The 24,979-nt window shown below is 35.1% G+C and overlaps 1 protein-coding gene across 3 annotated transcripts in view; it reads left to right on the top strand.

Annotated features, from left to right (window-relative positions):
- The window catches only part of LOC119071504, a 181,986-nt gene that overhangs the window by 62,263 nt on the left and 94,744 nt on the right, over positions 1–24,979 (top strand). For 2 of the 3 annotated variants that reach the window (XM_037176376.1, XM_037176367.1), the window contains exons 3-5: positions 5,457–6,065; positions 13,472–13,732; positions 14,338–14,499. In XM_037176376.1, the coding sequence (XP_037032271.1) occupies positions 5,928–6,065; positions 13,472–13,732; positions 14,338–14,499 (561 nt within the window). In that variant the 5' untranslated portion in view covers positions 5,457–5,927. Of the gene's footprint in view, positions 1–5,456; positions 6,070–13,471; positions 13,733–14,337; positions 14,500–24,979 lie in introns of those variants that run through there. The other variant, XM_037176385.1, reaches the window with a different exon arrangement.

Below are 24,979 nucleotides of genomic sequence, written 5' to 3'. Positions count from 1 at the left end.
TTTAATTTTGTAAGATACTTTTCAGTCAATAGTATCGACAGCGATATCCACAGTCGATCATAAACTCAGGGCCTATTTTGGAAAATTTATTTGCTAAATTTGCTTAAAAAAATCCAAAAATAAGCCTTGCATAAACTTTACTATTTACTTTATCACCAACACAACGAAAAAGTTCATTCGATTCCAAAAATTCTTTTTTTCTTATTTGGGATCTGATGTAGTTCGTATTTGTAATCGACACATTTCGTTCAAGTTTTTTGTTCTGGCATTCATATGTGTCGAGAAAAAAGAAAGAAATTATAAATCTAATACTTCATTTATTCTACAAAACATCGGGATTTCATAGACAGACTACAGCATTCCTGAATCAGAAAACCGGACGGAATTAACTTTTCGTGCAACGTTCTATCGACATGCACCAGCAATTTCGGTTCACCCCTCGCTGTAAACTGACAAAAGCTAAAATTTGTACCTTTCAAATTGGAATATTACGTTTTTAAATTGTGCAAAGGAAAAATGCAGAAATATGTCAGGCTGTACAGTTCAACTTTAAACGAGCAATAGTTATTTGTTCAACGAGGGAAGAAAAGTTCGAAATTTGAATTCGATGGTGTTGTTTGTGGCCAGAGCCACGAACTACAACTACTTTTTCTGGATCTCGCATTTACTGTTAACACTTTGTCTTCAAGCTAACTCGTAAGAGAGCCGTAGCCAAACAAGGCACAAATTTAGTTGACATTAACTGTAGAATATACTATCGCCCACATAGGAAACATTTGAGACATCATTTCTCTACTAAACAAAAAATAATGAGGAGTAAGTACACACACATTATCGACTCCTTTTTTTGACGTATAAAGTAATTTAAGAATAAAAAGGCATCAGGCATATTCTCGTCTAATTACTCAATTCATAAAGCGTTTTCTATCATATGCGTCGATTTTCAATTTTTAATTATATGTTATTGACTAGACACTGTGGTATATTATCGCATCGACAAAAATGGTTATATACACTAAGTTCACTGATCCGCTACGACATTCATTCATATCGTCATTCAGGCAGGTTTATAATGATCAATCATTCCATTTATTATTCATTGCGTGTAGGGACATTTGGGAAATTAGACGTGTGCGTATTTAGCCACAGGTTATTCTCTGCGTCGTCTATCCGATAGTTTCCTGGTTTTTAACAGTCACTTATTAACGCTTAAACATGAACTACTCATTGTTCTGTGTCTCGGGTTTACTGCTTGGTTTCCTCTTAACACCGTTAACACTTTGTCTTAAAGTATCAAGTGGACAAGATTATCAGGAGGTCGTGTTGATACATCAACTGAACAACTATTTCCAATTTGATCATAACATTTTCTTACTGGACTCATCAATTAACAGCATTAACTACATTGGCACACCGTTAAACTCTGAGACCGGAGACGGCAATTACACACCGCAGAGCGTGTACAGTTTTAAGTGCGTCAACGGCAGCGTTACTGGGCTTGAAAGTTTAAAAAAGATTGGAAGCAAGAACACATTTTTAATTGTCATTGTTGGAAATTTAACATTTGAACGTAATGACACACTATTTTACCATGTTCAATTAATCCATCGTCTCAATGTTCGAATGAAAATTGGAATATTTTTCACAGACATCGAGTTCATTGAAAACATCGAAAGACTGTTTAGGTGGTGTTGGGAACGTCAAATGGTAAACGTTTTCAGTGCATTTTACTTGAACGATGGCCAACAACTTCAATCCGATCCGGTGATGAATGTTTATAAATTCAATCCGTTCGGAAGGTTCGAGTTGGTAAATGTGACTAAAAGTAACATTATCGGGAACTACTTTCACAGCCAGTTATTAAATTTTCAACAACATCCACTCCGGGTACCGATGTTTGGTATAGAAATGAGTGGTTATGATTCGAAATTGTGGAAAAGTGTAACTGATATTCTTAATTCATCGTTAACGCCGATTGAGGTACAAGAGAATGGTGATGGTTTACATTTGTTTGACGACAGTAAATTTGATGTAATACCACGACTTCAGGTTGTCAAAAGCAATTTTGATGCACATATTCCGATATATCCAATGGGTATGGATAAAATGGTGATAGTGGTTCCACAAGCACCGCGTTTTTCTGACTTTATGGCCTATCTTAAAAGAATGACGTCGGATGACCTCTTCGGCTACTTTTTAATTATAATCGTAGTGGTAACGCTTTTGTTAACGGTTTCTAGATATTTCAAAACAAAAAAGATTTTTTTTGTTCAGTGTGTGGTAGATGTTTTGAACATTTTGATGAATGACAATGCGTCTATTAATTATCGCCAACTGTACCGAGCAGATGTGTGCCTTATCGTTCCTCTAACGTTTACTGGTTTCATAATTGTGAACGGCATCCTCTCAATATTCCAAAGTTATGTGACTCTTCCAGTAGATCAGCCACAAATTAACACAATCGAAGATCTATACAAGTCTACTGTACCTATTTTAACACCTGACAGGGATTGGACAAATACGGTAATTGAACTTTTGGAGCAGGTGTCAGGACATGATGGTTGGAACGATAAAATAGTCGAAACGAGACTTCAGGAAATAAATCAACAGATCTATTTATACAATACTTCGATGTCATTTTTTACCATGAGATCCGGAGCAAGAATTGTATTAGAAGTCCAGAAACGGTTAGACATTGTGGGCTATCATGTGCCGACTGAAATATATCTGATTAAAACATTACTGGCGTACTCTGCAAATGATAACTTTCCTTTTATCGAACGGATAAACGATATTCTTCATTCGATAAGGCAGGCAGGCTTATTTTTCAAGTGGTTGGAAGATCATGATGAAAAGGTTGTAAGAAATTTAATGAAAAGACATAGGTATAGATATGAGAAAAGTAACGGTGACGTATTTCCTGTACCTACAGTGGTTCTCTATGGTTGGCTTTCAAGTGTGATTGTATTTTTTTGTGAAGTAGTTTGGGAAAAATACAATTTATCGAACGTATTAGGGACAGTATACAGTCGGATAAAGATATGGCTCACTATAGAGGATAGTTTTAATTAATTTGGTTTTAATAATAAAAGCAACATCACACACTTACAATGTATATGAATTGGTCGTTATTGAATGTTGGTCTTAATAAAAATGATTGAAATTATAACATGTGTTCTTTGGTTAACTTTATCTATTTCTGATGGACGACAAACATAATGTATTACAAATGACGTCGTGCTTTTAAGGAAAGTATGAGTTGTGAGCGAAATCAAACAGGACTCAGAGTAGATTATATAATAACATCAGACACAAGTAGAAAAACCTAAACATTGTCTGACCAAAGTCAGAGAAATGATAACAGATGACGTTGTTTACTCCCCACAGACACGATGCGTACATCGAAAAGCATCAAATTGTAATTGCAAGAAAAAGATTTGAATGGGCGAAAGCAACGCCATCTGTTATCATCTAACTGGCCGAAGTATAGGTTTTCTGGAAAGAGTTTGAGAAGGATGTCATGTTAAAAGGATTCGTCGATTTTGAAAAAAAAAAATTGAAGATAAATCGAAACACCTCGTAAGCAATCGTTAAGTTTTCTAAAAAATTTAAGGTAAGTTACCATATCAACTTCCATTTATTTGGTCTACCAATGAATAAAGTTGCGTCCCTTTTTTCAGAAATTTTTACGAAATTCAAGACTTTTTTTAGACGCTTTTAGAAATTTGTAGAATTTTTTTAGAATTATCAAGAAATTTTCCTAGAACCATCTTCGATTTCTCGTAATGTTACAGTTTTTTTTCATTGTCAAGAAATCAAATTCCTCGGTTTCTACGAATTCCTACTGAGATTTTAGAAATTGTAGAAAATCGTAGAGAATAGGCCCTGCGTCCTAGTATTTCGAAGATTTGGATTCCCTGTCAGCGTATTCATAAGCGTTCTGATAGTTTTTCGATTATATCAATTGGTATCGTTAATTATTAATAGCAGGAATGGCGGCTATAAGTTTTTAGTCCGCTACGAAAATGAAAAACAAAATTATTTAGTCATTTTATGATGTTCAATCATTTCATTAATTATTTAATGTATTGGGAATTTCGGGAAATTAGAGTCAAATTGAACATTTGAGTTAGTGTGCTACAATATGCTGTCTACAGAATTCCATAATGGTAATTTATTAACGTTCAGAAATGAAGTACTCACATTGTTTTTTTGATTAATTTGACTTTACTAGATAAATTCTCTTTAAATATAATGTGGTCAAGAAAACCAAATGGATGTATTGATAAATCAAACCTAACTGTTCGTATTCGTATAGGAAGATTACGATTTTCACTTATAATTCTTCATACAAAGCATCTGGAGAATCGGCTTACAATTTAAAAGTTTTACGTAAACTCCTTGGTAAACCTATGATTATAAGTCAAAATCGCAATTCCCTAATCAATTTACTAGATTGATCAATTGATCACCTTACGAATATCTTAAAGTTGAAGACTCAAGACGACAAAGACGATAAGTAGCAACAAAACATGTTTAAACATCGTTTTTGGAAGTTCGAAATTTGAACGTTACATCGAATACTGTCTCACTTGAATATTATTCACAGTCTCAACGTCACTTAGTGTCTTAACACCACCTAGACCATAGACACTTCGACAAAAGCGATGTACGTATCGAACTTCTTTTGTTGCAAACGTCAAATTTGACAGAAGAACAAAAGAAATTCGAGACGTAGGTCGGTGTGTAGGTCAAGTAAGAAAATTGAAACATTTTTCTTAAACATCGATCGGCATTCGAATAATGTGGTATCCTGGTATCCTACAGTTTTTTTCTTCGAAATTTTGAAAAAATATTGTTGGGGACATGAAAAAAGAATGTTTCAATCAATAGTATCTACAGCAAGATTTACGATCGCTCATAAACTTTTCTCTCCCCGTCTGCAAACAGATACAGATTGTAGACATTGCTAAGATTTATTCGTCAATAACCTGTGTACATTCGTTTATCATTGTGCCTTGTTTATGAGAAACAACGAGTTGTGCAATTCACTTATTTATTACAATTTGCAATATAGAAATTGTTATCGCCCACATAGGAAACATTTGATACATTATTGCGGTACTAAATATGGACTACGGAATATGAGAGTAGAATGACTAGTAACGACAATATGATAACACAGCGTTGTTAATTGCTTACATTTTGGTATAATGTCGCTATGAAATTGTTGTCCGAATATAATATTGTGTATGAGATTCGTTCTTTCTCTACGATCGTCGATCATTTGGAACGTGTTTAGAATAACTTTGGTGGAGAGATATCGTTTTAAATTTCTCCTACACAATGATATTATACCTGTTGAATTTATTAAATTTAACTAAAAGAGATCAATATCTCGAAACTCTCTTCCAAAAATAGTGTTAATTACAACCATTCACGTTTTCTATTTTCAGATAAACATACGTTGCGGCGTCCAACAAAACCATCAAAATGATTCTGTAAACATTATCGTGCCTTCGATCAGGCACACCATTTAATATCATAACGTCAAAAAATAATGCACATTGACCACCGAGAGAAACAATTTTTTTTTTTATTCATCAACAACGTTTATACATGGTTTCGATTAAAGTTAAAATCGAAAGTTCATCATTAAAATATCTTTTTTTTTGTATTTGCTAAATTTATTTACGTGTAAGGCAAAAGTAAATAGCAAACGTACTTAGAGCAAAGCCCAACATCAATCTTGTCACCATACACTCGTGAAGCCATTTTCGTATTTGTGCAAAGTACTCGAAATCGAAAAACGAAAACGAGGACATTGAGAGATTAAAAAAAAAAAAACATGGGACTAAATAACTAGACTATCGATAGACACACCTAAACCGTATACAGTTCAATTCATCATCATTCCGCATATCACCATGGAAAATCAATCACAAGCACCGGGACCTATGAAACAATCGGTTTCGATGACATCTTTACCACCGCCCGGACCACAAGAGGTGTCTGATATGGCTGTTGCAAAAATGAGATTGGAACGCCCATATAACAGTTTGAAGGTGAGTTTTAGAATTAGTTTCGATTTTATTCGAATTTTACGCTACGTACTGCTTTGCCCACGTAAAAAATCCAAATTTCGTATCTAACCTGTTACTGCTCCGTTTCTCTCATTTTGAATGAAACTTCAACTTCAAATTTTTAAACTTTCTTAGAGAAATCAGAAAAACCAAAAAAAAACAGTTTGTATGCGAATGTGGGATTTTTGCGTGCGCAAAACAGTAATAATTCTGTCCTATTGACAAGACGACATTTTTGCGACAACATTTTTCTAGATTTTCTTTCATTTTCCCATAATTTCCTTATTTTCCATTTTTGGGAAAATTTGAAAAATGTAGGAAGATTCGGGAAAATGTGTGAAAATTTAGGAAAATACAAGAATTTTTTTTCTAAACGTAGTAGCTGATTGAGAATGAAATTGTGCCTTAATGGAACATTTTACTGCGTCCTCGAGTTCGGTACAAGTCTCAAAACATAAAAAGTTCTTGGGACAGTGCCCCCTACCTGTAATTTTCTTCTCGCAATGTAAGTGTGTGTTGTTTAGTTTGTGTTGTTCAGACTCTATAATCGGGTTCCAGAAGTTGTACTATTTCGCTAATAGATCCATTTAGTTTATCGTCGTTCGTTGTCTTTAAAAGTTAATTTTATCTACTGCGTCCACTCTAAATTGATGGCAAATAACTTCCTTACCTTTATCTAGTCAATGTTGACGCTAACATTTACACGCAATTCTTATGTCACTCTCATAAGCGGCGATAAAAGCCTTCTAATACATATCACAAATCCATCGCAATTATTGCTGTTATATTTAATGCGAAACATCAACATTCAACAATTTACTTTTATATTTAATTAAAACTGTCCGTTCAAGTCGTGCATTTGAACAATTTGCTTTTATTTATGTTAACGGCGAGAATCCGAAAACGGGAATCGGTCGTTGTTTTTGTTGTTGTTGTGTCAATTAAGAAGTTGTGTTTACGTCGAAGTCAATAGGTCATGTAGATGGTATGTATCAGGCAGAGGTCATACGTAAGAGAGTTGATGAATGAAACTCTCGAAAATTTCGTGTTTTTTGTTCCATAAATTTTATTTGCGCAATGAACTTTTTGTTCCGTCGACTTTCATTAAATATTTTAGCGGAATTGTGCTCCAACCTATCACATTGATTAACAATATTTTCTTTTGAATCGATACCTTCGTTCGCCCGATTACCTTTTTCTCATTCCGGCGGTAGCATTGTTATTTAGGTATGTAACGTAACTCATTTATAGGAAAGACGGTATCGCTGAATCGCTTTATTTTACGCGATGAACTTTATGTGTTTGTTGTAAGTTACGAAAAAAAAATTAAGTAAAAAAAAAAATGCGAAATGTTCATTTGCGAGCATAACTTGAGGCATCGCGATTTTTAAAAGTTTGACACAAATACCACGATATGAAATATTTATGAATTGGTAAAGTCCGAGTGTACATTTTTACATTCGTAAAACAAATGAAAGTAATTTTTGAATTACAATTTCGAATTGGATCAAACGAAAGCGTTGAGTTTTATACTTAATTGCCGTTTGAACAATTTAGTTTTGCTGATGTGGAGTATTCGACTTTGAGGCAATATTAATTGTGTTCTGAGTTCTGAACCAGAGTTCAATGTCATTCTGGTGGAATATGATATCGACATTTAATTTGAAATTGACGTGCAGGTTGCAACTACTATTTTACGTTTTTGAATGAATTTTTCTCTCGCTTGACTATGTCCCAATATTTTTTGAAATTTGTCATTCTTCCATCTAATTACGTATTTTCTCAGTTCCGAGTTAGTCATTCTGACCAATTTGTCTTTCTCTAGCAAGTTTATATGACCTTTCGCTCCTTTCGAAACCGCTGTGTCCTGCAATTCAGATGGGATTTTATCTTGTTCAGTTATTGGCTCTACACACACAGAACTAGGGAAGAAGTAAATTTATTTGCCTCCTTGCTACCAGTGCCCGAGTTCATTTCTACGATTCATTTTAGAATGTTTACAATTTTAGGTTAGAATACCGTAACGTGTAGTCTGATAGCCTAGTGAGATTGCTGTCTTGGAGACTGTAGAAGCTGTAGAAGATTTGCCACTCTATCTTCAATATTCTTCCATGTCTAAGATGTCTAAGCATTGGGACAATGTGGTCATTGATCATTTCCAGCCCTGGAGACTTTTGTAAACTTGTATTCCATTTTTTACTAGAATGACCACGCCATTGTGCTTCACCTGTAGCAGTGGTAAAAGTACAAGAAAAAACCGTCTAAGCCAACACATGTACTGTACCAACATAACCAGTTCTACAAAGCCGTTTACTTTTAATTTCCTTTTTTGAATAGCATTTACCCGATATTTATCCCAAAGAATTCACACCATTGATCGAGTTGTTTACGCCTCATTAAAATGTTATTCAAATCAATAATTGAATGTCAATTTTGTTATAGACATGAAAGCAAGAGCTGTCGATTACGAAATGTTTGAGGAAAACAGAGAATGTAAAATTGATTATTTACTTGTGAATCCGATAGTCACAACTTCAGCTTAAGGTCAAATACATTGATACTATTTACACAAATAAAATGTTTGTCAACATGCACACACAACGGAATCCATCTAACGCAAACCGTATAACCATAGGGCAAACACTTTTCTTTTGACCTAAAAAAAAAATTTCAACGAAAAAAACAGTGTTCCACACAGAAAGCCAAATGCTAATCATCACTTTGTTGTCAAAAGATTTCAAATTGTGTAAACCGGCAAATGTAAATAAACCTTTAACACATTTAAAGACCGAATAATTTCGAAGTTAAGCAACTTTTAAAATCCATTAATTTCTGTATTAAATCACGAAACAACCATCGACAATTGATAAATTTTTACTTTTTTTTTATTTTATCACCACACGACAAATTTCATATCTTTCGTATGCTCAGTTGATAATAATAAAATTCAATAAATAAATGATCCTCTGTGCACAATTAGCGCTAATGCTTGCTTAAAAGAAAGGGAATTAATAGAGACTCTGTTCGCGCCTATTCAAGTCAAACAGAATTTTTAATTGAATTTCGGTTGCATTACCACAATAAAATTGGGTGCGGTGGGAGACTTTAACTGGAATTTATTGTTGATTGACAGATATAAATGATTGCAAAATCCGATAAAAATTTACTTATTCTGGTTTTATAAATCATTTGTGATTCATATCATTATTCGGTTTCAATAGCGAATTGCGAGATTTTCTTTTTGTTGCTGTTAGTTTTACCGGTATAGACATTTTGTTCGAACATAAATAGATCTAGGCGTACAATACAGGCCCACGCATTATGTCGCTTTGATTTTGATTGCGGTGAATTCGATCAGTTGAATATTTTGTGTTTTACCTGTTACTTATTACGGTTACAGTCTTTTCAGCTGCGACTGGAAGAGTAAAGTTGATTTTGTTATTATTACAAAATCGTTTCACCTTCATTTCATATCAATGTCGCATTTGGTTGTTGATATTATTTTAACATGTTCGTAGAGTGCTCTTGCACTATTCAATTTTCAATTTTATAGCAAGAGACATCCAATCAAAGCAGTGCCCATTAATCGTAGGTTGATTTACCGAAGTTACTTAAAATTACCAAATTTACTAATTTTTGATATTTTTCAGCAAGTTTGGTAAATGAATCAATGTTGAAAGTTGACACACATAGATTTCGTGCTAGATTTAAGCGTTGAACGTTCAGGACGTTTAGAGTTTATCTATTTGTTAGAATGTATAGTCTATTTGTTCTGACGTCTTATAGGTTGGTTTCGTTTAAAATCAGACTGGTAACAGGTGTCCTTAGGCTGTCATTTAATCTTTATCAGTCCCTTACTTCTGTTGTTTAAACAATTTTACAATCTAGTACTTTATTTCTGTTTTACTTTACTAGTGAGGTAATGTGGCCTTTCCCTCACTAGTGAAGACCCTTTCCCTCGCTCGTAAAGTAAAACGCCATACTTTACACGTGAAATAATTTGATATCTCGTATCAGAGTAAAAGTACCTCGGGCTGAAGCCCTCGGATACTTTTACTCATCTGGATACGAGATATCAAATGGTATGGTAATGTACTATTATAAGATACACATGCTTTTCACTGCAATACCGATACGATTATACATGCAAGATTCGATGGCGCAAAAGCCTTTTTGGGTGTAGTGCCGAATTTGCAACAGCTGATCTTTCAACACCTGGTGTTCATGTTATTGTAAGTCAGTAAACCGAAATTATAAACAATAACAATTGTCAAAGAGGCTTTTTGGCTGTCTTATCTTACATGGAACTTTATTTCATCTTAGAACTTCATAATATGATTGACATTTACATGATTTTCGTAATCTTGGACCTTCCCTATATGCTTGTCCGTACTTCTTCCATACCCACAACAAACCCACTTGTGGGTAAATCGAAATGCCATCCTCCCTAACGTTTAAATGCGTTACGTATTTCATGGACGACCCCTATCCTGTCTATCCTACTGTCACAACCAATTTTATTTATTGCATGAATTCGCTTTTGAGTTATTTACTCAACAGCCATGTTACCTACACCATCTGAAAACACTTAATCATTTCATAACGTTTTCCCATAAAATGTTAATTGATTTAATAGATCAAATAATGAATTATGAAACTGACAAATTATAAATTGTAACAAAATTCGATCTCAGAGCCAATACCTATACAAACCTATCTTATACCAATTAACAACTCTTTCAGCTCGAATTTCTTGCAAATTCTATGCCTGCCATTTAACTTCGGCACCACTTGCATTTTATATTTCAAATATGTATTCCATAAATCTATCAAAAAAAACAAACTTTTGTGTTATGCTCTTGCTGATAACTGGAATAACAAATATTCCGAGATGGAGTGCTTTACAACATTTTTTACAACGAAATTCTAATACAAAAATAATGAACAGCAACGTTGAATGTGGTACTTTAAGAGTTAGATGTAAATTGAAATGTTGCAATAGCGCTGCTACATAAATGTTTTAATCGTGTTTGGCTGGTGTGTTGAATTGTTTATGTTTAATAAATAATAAAAGGAGCATATCTTAAGTGCAGTAAAGTGATACGTTTTTAGTTTATAACAGAAAAGTTCTTGTTTTCGGATTTTTCTCTTGTATGTACTTGCAACCAGTTAGATTCGTTTGATTTAACTTGAAGCCGTATTGCATGCACACCTTAGAAATAATGTATTTTCAATATGAACAAGCTGCGATAGAATTCGGTAGCATAAGCATGAATTCCTTTAACTGGACGGGTATCAATCAATTTTCGGATTCTGGTAAACCAAAGAAAAATCAGTGCTAAAAGTCTGAAACTAAAGGGTAGCACGTAGTACACAGTTCCTGAGACCATAAATAAGTGCTTACATCAGGTGTCCATCATCTATGGATGGTTATATACATAACAAGGGATAACAAGTGAAAAAGTAGAGTTTTCGTGTGAATTTTGTTGATCCGAGGCGAAGCCGAGGTCAATAAACATACGAAAACAAGACTTTTCGTCTATATACCGAGTTATGTAATGCATTTTTCGTGCTTTCGAAGCCTAAACCAATTTTCTTGTTTTCCATAGGTGTGTAATAAGCCACTTTCGACCCTAGGGAAACAAAAGCGTTAAAAATATTCGACCGATGCCTCATACATTTTAAGTCAATTCTTTCCAATCATTTTCCATTTTTCGTTTTTCCAAACATTTTTCACGAACTCAATAACTCATCTCAACTAAGTTCGAAAGGAACAATTGTCAAAAATTCAATTTGTCAAAAATCTTAGCATAACTTCCATCTCATAAAAATGTCTCATTTACCCACTAGTCTGCGACTGGTGACTTCTTTTGTCTGTATGATATCGCTAAAACAAAATTCATTTGTTTTGTACAATCTACATTTGTAGTTCGCACGACATTTATGGTGACACTTGAGTGATTCGACGTTATGTCTAATGAATACGTTGTGTAGTGTATACAATGCGGTCCCTCTAATATCTCAATTCAAACATTTTGTAAATTAATATGATTAAGTCAAATCGAACGGGTAAAAAATGCCGTTTCATTTTACTTGAAATGAAAGGGAAAAGTCTTTTTTTCTGTAAAAGAAATTCGCAATGTCATTGACATTGGGATGTTGTGGATATTTTGGCAGATTGAGATAAGATCATCACGTCTTTGGGTTGTCCTAAACCATCCACCACGCCGTTTAGATGAACCGAGGGAGAAACCTGCTTATATATCTTGCCTCTGTCGACCAGTCCCATAATGGGCAATCTGATAAATTTTGAGTGGAATTGATGTATAATTGTTGTATTTTTGATGTAAAAGTGTTGTACAAGAGAGGTGTTGGGTTGTATTGGAGTGGTGTTAGTGTTGTCTTACTGATGTAAAATCGAGGGAAAACTAATGTGTGGGTGGTAAGGTTGTTGCATAAATTTTAAAATATTCGACCATCGTTTTTACATCACTTTTACCACTATTCTCCACCTTAATACCACACTTTTCCACTTTACCACACTTGTTGGTGTATTAGTGTGTTTTAGTGTTGGGTTGGTGTTGTCTAACTGATGTAAAGTAGATGGATTATTGTTGTAAGAATGGTGTGGTTGTTGCATAAAATGTTGCGTTTTAGTCCATCATTATACATTCCCCATACCACATTTTTCCACCTCAATACCACACTTTTCCACTAAAATATCACACTTTTCCACATTAATCTCATTACAAGGTGTTGTATCAATGTTGTGTCCATGTGGTGTAAGTGATGTAAAAGCGTGGATTATTGTTGAGTTCGTGGTGTAAAAAAGTGTTTGTGAGTATAAATCACATGGAATCACACCTTATCGAAACAATCAAAAACATTTTGCTTTTGAAAGTGTTTCCTATTAATCAGCTTAATCAGTTCCCACACGTAGAATATTTTAACCATTTACTGTCTTAATTGAGATCTGATCGACATTATAAACATTAACATTTAGTTTGTCTGATACTATAATCTCGACATCTCTGTGAGCAAACAACTGAGTTACATACTGTTTGTTCATAAATATCCGGAAGTGTCAATATTTGTGAAGCAAACAATTAATATGAATCATTTCACGGCATTTCGATTAGTCTCAATCAGATCTAAACAGTCATCCAATGATTGACACTTTCATTCATCAAAACCTTACAACTGTTCTATAGTTTACTCCAAAGAGCTTTGCGTCTCCATAACTTTACTTTAGCATAAAACACAATCACCCTGTCAACACACCAAAAAATATTTTATCCAACACTCAATCCAACTCTACATTCTATTACCTGCATACGAAAACGTTTTGTTTTAATTTTCATTCCGCTTTAAACGTATTTTTCTTACAGAAAAAACGAAATTCCGAACGCGACATCTGGCGTAACTCATGGGGCAGCGGTCACAGTCATGCTAGCTCATGCAGCATACACAGCACTGCAACGAATGGCGGTGGTTCTGGTATAGGAAAAGATGATTTTTGGGCTGCACTGCAACCAAATTACAACTACATCATGGACACAAATCTGTTGGATAGTTGTCGTGAAGCGCGTTGTGAATTCGAAGGTGCTAGTGCGGCTGCAGCTTGTGTTGAGGAGAATTGTTGTGAAAAGGTAAATGGTTATGCATGTTTCTACCGTATAAATGATTGTTAGTTAGTTTTCACAGCATGATTGAAAATGTGATTGAAAAAGGTGTGTATAGTAGGGTGAAGCAAATAGATAATTTTGTTTACCGAAGGTTGAATTTTTTGTTTGGCAAATTCTTTTACAATTTTGCTTTTTGATTCAACTTTCATTTCTTCTTAGAGGGGACTATTTTCGGGACAATATTTTCTCAATTTTTCCGTATTTTCCAATATTTTTGAACAAATATTTTTCAAGAAAATAGAAAAAATTTGAAGAAAAAAAACGGGAAAATTTTGGAAGAATTGGTAAAAAATAAATTGGAAAATGTTTTCTCAACAATAGTGATTAGACCTATTAGTAAGACGTTTTGAGGTTGTATTGACTAACTGCCTTGGTAACTGTTGCACTACTGCAGTAGACTTGGTCAATGGTTAGTGCTAGATGTTCAATTAGTATAAAGTCGAAGCACGAACGTCTGAGACGAGAGAAATTTTTTCATGACAAATATATATCTAATGGCCATAGTAAAGGCGTAATTGTATCCGAAAATTATTGTCGTGACCGTGACTAATTCGCAAAATTCATTTTAGTCAATCGGTCCGTCTACACGAACACAAAGTTTAGTTGGTGATCCACGTAGACTAAGACGATGGCTAAGAGAAATGGAAAATGAAATGACAAAAACTCCATCAATATCAACCGCATCCAAAATGAAATCGGCTGAATTAAAGCGTCGACTAAATGAGCATTCGGTAAGTCTTTTTTTTCGTTTTTTTTTTTGAATTTACTTACCTTAGATATGATTATACATATAAAAATGAACTTTACTATGGTACGGGCCCGTGCCTGGCATTAATTCTTCGATAGAAATTTCACTCAATTTATCTCTCCCAATTTTTATTTCTTTCTTTGCGTAAAGGATTTGCAATTGTGTGTATACAAATCAATGTCTTGACATTAATTCCATACAGTACAAACGATCGTTTAACTGTTCTATAGCATTGGTAATAAATATTTTTCGTTTTCAAATCCATATCACATAAATGTAAATAATTCAATTGAACATAAATGGGAACAAATAGAGCATGCATGAAAAGCAAGCAAAATAAATTTACTGAAAGGAAAACATATTTATTAACGGCTCTTTTGACATTTTCCAACATAATGTCGTCTGTCATTCTGATTTTCACCTTCACCTCGATCAGAGCTTAAAAACGCTAGATAATATATTTCACTGATCACGCTACTACGATGCATCATAATTTAATTTATCCTCCGTGTAGGTTGCAATGCAAGCCAACCAAGTGAAAAAGAAATGTTTTTTTTTTATGTACTTGAGTGTTAAGACTCTCCACAGCCCGCTAAGTAATTTATTAGACATATTTCGCGGTTAATCTTGCTTAATGTACACCGTCAAATGTAGTTTATTGATGTTTAATCAGAGACCTCTTTTTGTTCTTCTTCTCAAAACGCTAGTCCATTTTTGTCGACGGAAGAAAAATTGAGTCTTGTACTTATTGCGGTTTTACACTATTGATAGATTTATCTGCGTGGAATGGTTTTTCTTTTGAGGAGAATAGAAATTTAGTTTTTGTTTTGCTGCTATGATGTCGAGCTTGTTTTATTTACGAAAAAAAAAATGTTTTTTGTTGATTAACTTGTAGGCCATAATTATTAATTGGAATATCAGAGACTCGTAATAGCGTTCATATTATGTGATCTAATTACACGCTGAGTTGTTGTTGTTGGTGCAGCTGATTTTATCGCTTCAACAAAAGTTTCTATTTGAATATAATGTGAAATATAGACATTAAGGTTTTCGGTTTTAAAATGAATTCATTTGAAATCGATGTTGAACGTAAATTTTACTTTCTATATTTCATTAAGCGTTGATTGTGTTTTATTAACACTTTTATTTGAGCAATATTATTTTCATTGCATTTCAACGGTTCAAACGGAAATTATGTTGTTGGTCCACTTATAACGAAATTAGTGTAAGGAACTTCGGAACTAAATAATTTCCAATTTCATAATTGACTTTAATAAAACAAACAAACCAAAAATATGAAGAGCAATTCAGGCAAACTCTTTTCCAATTTTAATTGACGGATGACTATTTATGTTCGATAAAGTTGTCGGGATTAAATAAACTTTCATTCAATTAAGATTTCTGATTTATTTCACGAATTCATCTCACCGAACTATTGTTTCCCTTCATCCTTTTGAGAACTTCAATCGCATTGCGATACATGGAGAATTCGCCCAGGGGACATGCGTCCAATTAGCGAATTCTTCGAAAAAAAATTAATTTCAATAGTTCAACTTTGTTCCGAATCATCTGACGATGTCAGTAAAGTTTCTACATAAGAATGAAGATAAATCAATGAAATATCATTTTTCTTATAATTCAATAATTGTACACGTCGTTTTTCTGCATAAACTAAAAATATAAAGTCTTTACATGCTTATCGTTCTGCAGTTTTATTTGTTCCACATCGTTTTCTACATTTTCATCGAGAGGAACGTAAATAGAGTAATTGCACTCACTCGTACCTGTAGAATGGAAGTAATGAAAAGTGAGACTATTATTATATGATGGAATGCATGCGGAACGAACAAAAATTTTTCATATATTATTGACGTCGTTCTCGATAACAGGTGAATGAATGGACTAACAACAAATGTTTTGATCGCTTCCTAACGTTTAGAATTGCTGATGCAATTACCAAATACAAATAGCACCATCTACCATTTCGTACAAAACCATTTTAAAACCAATAACTCCCATTGTTATATACATGCACACAATAACCGTCGATCCTAATCCACTTCCATTTACATTTAAATAATAAAGATAGCACCGCATAAATTTAACTATTTCACAACACGGTGTCAAAAACAAATTAAGAAGAACTTAATAATAATTGAAAGACTGAACCACAGAGAATGCAATATAATAGGAATGGAACATTCTTTCCATTTAACGAACCTCTGTCAAAACATTTTTCAAATTTTCAAATTATAATTTCACACTTGTCATGAATGGGAATAAGTTTGAGAACCCGATGTTGTGGGAATGTTAAATTAATCTTAAGGCCACAAATAAGAAATGTTTTCAATGTCGAAAGCCTTGCCATATTTAATGGCTACTAAAAACTTTGAATTGAAAGCGAATTTATCGCAAGAGTAGAAAATAAGCAGAAAAAACTTTATCAAAAAACACGAAAAATTGAATAAATTTGCCCCACAATTTACACTTTGCTCTATTTCACGCACTTCAACATTTTAAATAATAACAATACAGCTGATTTCGTTGTTATACAACTCATCAGTGCACCTTTATCATCGATAATCATGTGCATATCAGCTGCCGTACTGTTTAAGACTGAACACAGATCTAAACATGTACGACCACTCTTCGCAAAAAAGTACCGTAGAAACAGAACAAAGCGCGTCCGTGTAGGCAAACTCATTCTAGACGTTTCGAAATTATTTTCAATATTTTTGATCGCAAACCAATGCCGATTTTGGCAAAAAATCTTTAAATTGAACTAAGATGGAATAGTTCGATGTTAAATTGACCTAAATTTAAAATTTGAGAACCCGATGTTGTGGGAATGTTAAATTAATCTTAAGGCCACAAATAAGAAATGTTTTCAATGTCGAAAGCCTTGCCATATTTAATGGCTACTAAAAACTTTGAATTGAAAGCGAATTTATCGCAAGAGTAGAAAATAAGCAGAAAAAACTTTATCAAAAAACACGAAAAATTGAATAAATTTGCCCCACAATTTACACTTTGCTCTATTTCACGCACTTCAACATTTTAAATAATAACAATACAGCTGATTTCGTTGTTATACAACTCATCAGTGCACCTTTATCATCGATAATCATGTGCATATCAGCTGCCGTACTGTTTAAGACTGAACACAGATCTAAACATGTACGACCACTCTTCGCAAAAAAGTACCGTAGAAACAGAACAAAGCGCGTCCGTGTAGGCAAACTCATTCTAGACGTTTCGAAATTATTTTCAATATTTTTGATCGCAAACCAATGCCGATTTTGGCAAAAAATCTTTAAATTGAACTAAGATGGAATAGTTCGATGTTAAATTGACCTAAATTTAAAATTTGAGAACCCGATGTTGTGGGAATGTTAAATTAATCTTAAGGCCACAAATAAGAAATGTTTTCAATGTCGAAAGCCTTGCCATATTTAATGGCTACTAAAAACTTTGAATTGAAAGCGAATTTATCGCAAGAGTAGAAAATAAGCAGAAAAAACTTTATCAAAAAACACGAAAAATTGAATAAATTTGCCCCACAATTTACACTTTGCTCTATTTCGGGTTCTCAAATTTTAAATTTAGGTCAATTTAACATCGAACTATTCCATCTTAGTTCAATTTAAAGATTTTTTGCCAAAATCGGCATTGGTTTGCGATCAAAAATATTGAAAATAATTTCGAAACGTCTAGAATGAGTTTGCCTACACGGACGCGCTTTGTTCTGTTTCTACGGTACTTTTTTGCGAAGAGTGGTCGTACATGTTTAGATCTGTGTTCAGTCTTAAACAGTACGGCAGCTGATATGCACATGATTATCGATGATAAAGGTGCACTGATGAGTTGTATAACAACGAAATCAGCTGTATTGTTATTATTTAAAATGTTGAAGTGCGTGAAATAGAGCAAAGTGTAAATTGTGGGGCAAATTTATTCAATTTTTCGTGTTTTTTGATAAAGTTTTTTCTGCTTATTTTCTACTCTTGCGATAAATTCGCTTTCAATTCAAAGTTTTTAGTAGCCATTAAATATGGCAAGGCTTTCGACATTGAAAACATTTCTTATTTGTGGCCTTAAGATTAATTTAACATTCCCACAACATCGGGTTCTCAAATTTTAAATTTAGGTCAATTTAACATCGAACTATTCCATCTTAGTTCAATTTAAAGATTTTTTGCCAAAATCGGCATTGGTTTGCGATCAAAAATATTGAAAATAATTTCGAAACGTCTAGAATGAGTTTGCCTACACGGACGCGCTTTGTTCTGTTTCTACGGTACTTTTTTGCGAAGAGTGGTCGTACATGTTTAGATCTGTGTTCAGTCTTAAACAGTACGGCAGCTGATATGCACATGATTATCGATGATAAAGGTGCACTGATGAGTTGTATAACAACGAAATCAGCTGTATTGTTATTATTTAAAATGTTGAAGTGCGTGAAATAGAGCAAAGTGTAAATTGTGGGGCAAATTTATTCAATTTTTCGTGTTTTTTGATAAAGTTTTTTCTGCTTATTTTCTACTCTTGCGATAAATTCGCTTTCAATTCAAAGTTTTTAGTAGCCATTAAATATGGCAAGGCTTTCGACATTGAAAACATTTCTTATTTGTGGCCTTAAGATTAATTTAACATTCCCACAACATCGGGTTCTCAAATTTTAAATTTAGGTCAATTTAACATCGAACTATTCCATCTTAGTTCAATTTAAAGATTTTTTGCCAAAATCGGCATTGGTTTGCGATCAAAAATATTGAAAATAATTTCGAAACGTCTAGAATGAGTTTGCCTACACGGACGCGCTTTGTTCTGTTTCTACGGTACTTTTTTGCGAAGAGTGGTCGTACATGTTTAGATCTGTGTTCAGTCTTAAACAGTACGGCAGCTGATATGCACATGATTATCGATGATAAAGGTGCACTGATGAGTTGTATAACAACGAAATCAGCTGTATTGTTATTATTTAAAATGTTGAAGTGCGTGAAATAGAGCAAAGTGTAAATTGTGGGGCAAATTTATTCAATTTTTCGTGTTTTTTGATAAAGTTTTTTCTGCTTATTTTCTACTCTTGCGATAAATTCGCTTTCAATTCAAAGTTTTTAGTAGCCATTAAATATGGCAAGGCTTTCGACATTGAAAACATTTCTTATTTGTGGCCTTAAGATTAATTTAACATTCCCACAACATCGGGTTCTCAAATTTTAAATTTAGGTCAATTTAACATCGAACTATTCCATCTTAGTTCAATTTAAAGATTTTTTGCCAAAATCGGCATTGGTTTGCGATCAAAAATATTGAAAATAATTTCGAAACGTCTAGAATGAGTTTGCCTACACGGACGCGCTTTGTTCTGTTTCTACGGTACTTTTTTGCGAAGAGTGGTCGTACATGTTTAGATCTGTGTTCAGTCTTAAACAGTACGGCAGCTGATATGCACATGATTATCGATGATAAAGGTGCACTGATGAGTTGTATAACAACGAAATCAGCTGTATTGTTATTATTTAAAATGTTGAAGTGCGTGAAATAGAGCAAAGTGTAAATTGTGGGGCAAATTTATTCAATTTTTCGTGTTTTTTGATAAAGTTTTTTCTGCTTATTTTCTACTCTTGCGATAAATTCGCTTTCAATTCAAAGTTTTTAGTAGCCATTAAATATGGCAAGGCTTTCGACATTGAAAACATTTCTTATTTGTGGCCTTAAGATTAATTTAACATTCCCACAACATCGGGTTCTCAAATTTTAAATTTAGGTCAATTTAACATCGAACTATTCCATCTTAGTTCAATTTAAAAAAAAATGGGAATAAGAATCACACACTCTCTGCAGCTTACAGTACGTCTAAATTGATGCTTCGTTAAGTGGTCTGGTCACTGATATGTCTATCTATTCAGTTTTTCGTTTCGCTTTAGTGTGAAAATTTATTGGATTTACTTTTTCTAGCTGAAAGCAATGCCAGGATTATTAAATTGACAGAGACTTAAGTTGTTATCGTTGGGCACTGAACTATAAGAAAATGGTCTGCGTTGTGTGTTCAGCAGTAAGATCAATTAATGTTGCCATTTGATGATCCTTATACGATTCTAACGCAGGAAAACAGTTTACACTCTAATTTATAGTCTCAACCAAACATGTACGTCTAGAATAACGTGGCGTACTAGAACCATGCATTTTGTAATCTAGCAATTCATTTTTTTTTCATTTTCGTTTTGATGTGTTTCCATTCTGTTAAGTTTTAATATTTAAAAAGACAACACACACTATACACACAAGTATCCAATGATTACTACCAGATAAATGAAAAACATCGGAAAAAACACCACAGAAGAATTGTAGTAGGCCGGTGAAATCGACCGGTCGGAAAATATTTGAGCTCCGCGAAAAAAATTTGAAAAATTACGAAAATATAAGGCAAATAAAGGCTAAATGATACGAAAATGACGGAAAAGACAAGAAGAAGACACGTATGAAGGAATAAAAGAAATTATGTACTAAATTAACGTGGTTTTGGCCGAATCATAACCTGTCATATGAAAACGAGGATACCAAACGAAGGATAACAAGGGAAGTCGGTTGGATTATGAATGGATCATGAAACCGAAGAAAGAAATGAAATAGTCAATACCATATGCATCGGTAATGGTATGATAGCGGTATGTAAGGAGATGACGATTACAGATGTTACCATACACGATTAACGTTGCAACACGATGGGTATGTACTAGATAACGTAAGGTAGTTAAAAGGAAGGCAGATTATGAGTAATGGATGAGGAATGTGAAGGTAAAGTTGTTGACGTATTGAATGAGAGGGATTAGTTTCGTGCTGAAAGACAGTAAATTCTGGACCCTGAAGAATGTCTTTGCGCTGCGTTCTATGAGAGGAGTGATCCACTGGAGTCGGATAAGACGACTTTCTTTGGTTTTTTGTAAAAGAAATGTTCGATGGGGTTGGAAAGGAACGCGTTAGGATTAACTTTAGTAAGAAAGAGAGGAAGTTCCCTGAGGATGTGAACAGGAAGTACGTTGGCTTTAGTATAAGGAAATTCACTGGGAAAGGGAAAAGAAAAGGAAATTCACTGGGAAAGGGAAAAGAAAAGAAAGTCCTCTGTGGTATGTGAAGAGTGAGACACCGGTGTGTCTCGAGGATGTTTTTTGCTGTCAGATATCACTATACGAACACGGAGTTGCCTTCAGTGAAATCAGTCGTCTCGGCTTTAGACATGATGTGCGTCTGATATCTCAAACGCCTCGTGTGTGTATTGAGCGTCTCTCAGGTGGCTGATGGTAATAGAAATGACGTGGTTGTAATTTCGTGAAGTTATATTAAGAAAAAGGTAAGTATGACGGTCTTTTGGATTAGGTTATGAATGTTCACATGGCCAACATTCGTAGAAAGGAAATGCATCGCTCGTATTCGCCATGCAAAGGTAACAAAGGCTGATTAGCGTTGATGACGAACACCTAGAATGTGATGAGTTGGTGTTAATGGAGCTTTCGGTATGAGATGAACGATGATGTATTACAGGAAGGACGGGCTCATCGTGAAGCTCGTTGATTGCATGCACCTCGGCGATCCACTCCTCGTGCAAATCGTGTATCTCGCGAATATACTGAGCTGACACAGAAGACTCTTCACTACGAGCACGGGATTGTACGCGTGCAAAAGCCACCTCTGGATCAGTCCGAAGATAAACTACATAAAGAGGATACGAGCTCGTGTCATGGTATATACAATATGATGATGAAACGTTTACCTATCACGTGTGGCCGCGACTGATGATCATCCAATGTCCGAGTGTACCATTCGTCGAGGATATGACACATTCCGGCCTCTATGGTACGACTGCGACGCAAGTGTTCAAAGAATATTTTCCTAAACAAGAAATGATGAACAAGGATTTGTTGATGTGTGGAGATAACTTGTGGTTACTGGGAGCTGTATATAGAACGTTCCACGATCTTTAGCATTTTCCAGGTCGGTTTTAGGTAGTGATCCAATAACGTCATTCCAGCATATAGCTGGAATGGCAAGGCCCAGCGTTGTCGGTCTGAATAAAACTCAGACAGCACGTTTATGCCATTAAGGTTTGTCCACTTGTCAATTGGTTCGGGAAAGGTGATGCACTCCGGCCTAGAGTCACAATATTCGAGGAAAGTTGACTTTCCGGCGCCGATGTTTCCTTCAACGGAAACGGTGAGGGAACCGCTGTAACCGGTGCTTGAAGCTTCGCTCAGTGTTCTTGATAGTGCTGGCTTGTAGTGTAGAGGAAGCGACATTGTGGGTGGAAATTTGTCGGGTGTTGGAACGCGGAATTGTACGTTTGATCGCGGAATGCAGTTTGAACGAATAGTGGATGAAGGTAGGTAAGTCGACTACTATGATGAGTTGTTGTGTGGGTTTGATGTTGAATGTGAAAAGGCTGTAACGCGAAGCTGGGTTCATCACTCGGGTCCTAATCTGCGAATTCTAGACTGTGAGACTCGGTCGGTTAACGTCCCTGACACCAGAATTGATGTTGAATGTGAAAAGGCTGTAACGCGAAGCTGGATTCATCACTCGGGTCCTGATCTGCGAATTCTAGACTGTGAGACTCGGTCGGTTAACGTCCCTGACACCAGAATTGAGACTCTCCGTTGTTCTAACGTATGACAGTTTATTTCGCAATGTGATTCGTTATCAACAGTCAGTCAAGCCGATGGTTACCTTACTGTCTGATTCGTTGCCTTGGCGTGACTGCGTTCAATATTCTGATTCATCAGTGGATGAATCATCGTATATGTCATTGCACTTGGCATTGTGCGCTTCTTTGTTATTTATCGTTGAAATCCAGTCTCTGTCCTGTGTCCTTCCGAGGTCTCGTTCGAGCGTATTGTTCCAAGTGAAGCATGGTCGTCCAATCTTAAGCCTTCCTGGTATGAGATAATTCATCGCTTTTTTTAGTATGTGGTGTTCAGGTCTACGATGTATGTGTCCCCAATATTTTAGTCTATGTACCCTGGTTTTCTTTGTGATGGTTCGGCCACCCAGTGTAGAATGCGCTGAAATTCTTACAGGCTGGTCACGTGCGAGTTGTCTCATTCGGTGTAGCATGTGGTTTTCCATTCTTCTCAGTGATTGTCTGTTTCGTTTCGTGAGTGTGGCCACTTTCAGTCCGAACATAACCGTCGGTATGATGACTACGTGATATATACGTAGTAGAGTGGCCATTGGAAGCCTGTTGGCTTGCATGAATGGCAGTATCATGTGAAAGGCTCGATATGCCGCTTGAATCCTGCTAGCCACTGTATTCCGTCGGTCTAGGTCTGCGGACACGTATATTCCGAGGTACTTCATGACTGGTACCCTCTTTATCCGTTTGTTGTTTAATACAACATTTTCGCCAATTTGTGGAGCGTTGTCCAGTGGATCCCGCACCAGCACGTTGCATTTCTTCTCATTCACTGTCAGTCCAATGTCTTGCAGTTCCCGTTCGAGAATGATGAATATTCTTTCAATTGAGTTGATCGATTCTCCCAAGATGATTATGTCGTCGGCGTATGCTAATAGCATTGGCATCGTGAAGTCGTCGAAAGTTACATTGAGATTAGTTCGCCTTCGTACCCGTTGTATGACGTATTCCATTATTAATACGAATAGGAATGGAGATATAGGGCATCCTTGTTTCACTCCTCTTGTTCGATCATGTACTGATGTGCGTCTGTTATTCCATATGATACATGTTCTTTCGTGTAGAACGGCCGTGATGATTCTGTTTACAAGGAAAGCTGGTGCTCCCATTTCTACTAGTATTGTGCGTAGGCGTTCCGTGTCTACCATGTCAAATGCTTTTCGTAAGTCAATTGATAGAATGTACAATGGCAGCCCTTTTCTCCATCTCTCTTCGCATATCCTTCGTAATGTAAATATGTGATCGTCTGTGGATCGATTGTGTAAAAATCCGGCTTGATAGGGTGGTATTTCGTCCGTATAACGCATCAGTTGGTTCATCAGATAGCTCGTGTATATTTTGTATATCACATTGGACAATGTGATGCGGCGATAGTCATCAATGCTTTTGGGAAAAGCTATTTTCTGCAATGGAACTTGTGTTGTTTTGATCCATTCTTCAGGTATGTTGTTAGATATCCATGCCTCTTCTATGACTTTTTGTATGAGTTCAGTGAGTTCTGGTGGTCCACGTTTGAACAGTTCTGATTGGAGATGATCACTTCCCGGTGCAGTTCCGTTTTTCAGTTTATTCACGATTGTTTGTATTTCATCAATTGATGGTGGTACTGTAATGGGATTGTGATCATCTTCATTAATGTTGGTTGGTGGACATCCCGTTGATGAGTTTTGTAGTAAATTATCCCATTGATTGATCGATATTTTTGTATGTTCCGATTTGTTCTTCTTTTTCTTGAACGATTTGATATATTTGTACGTCATTGATAGTCTTCTTT

Source organism: Bradysia coprophila, chromosome II (genome assembly GCF_014529535.1).
Source record: "Bradysia coprophila strain Holo2 chromosome II, BU_Bcop_v1, whole genome shotgun sequence".
NCBI lineage: Eukaryota > Metazoa > Arthropoda > Insecta > Diptera > Sciaridae > Bradysia > Bradysia coprophila.
Note: the sequence above shows the minus strand (reverse complement) of the source record. Positions and strands in the feature narration are given on the sequence as shown.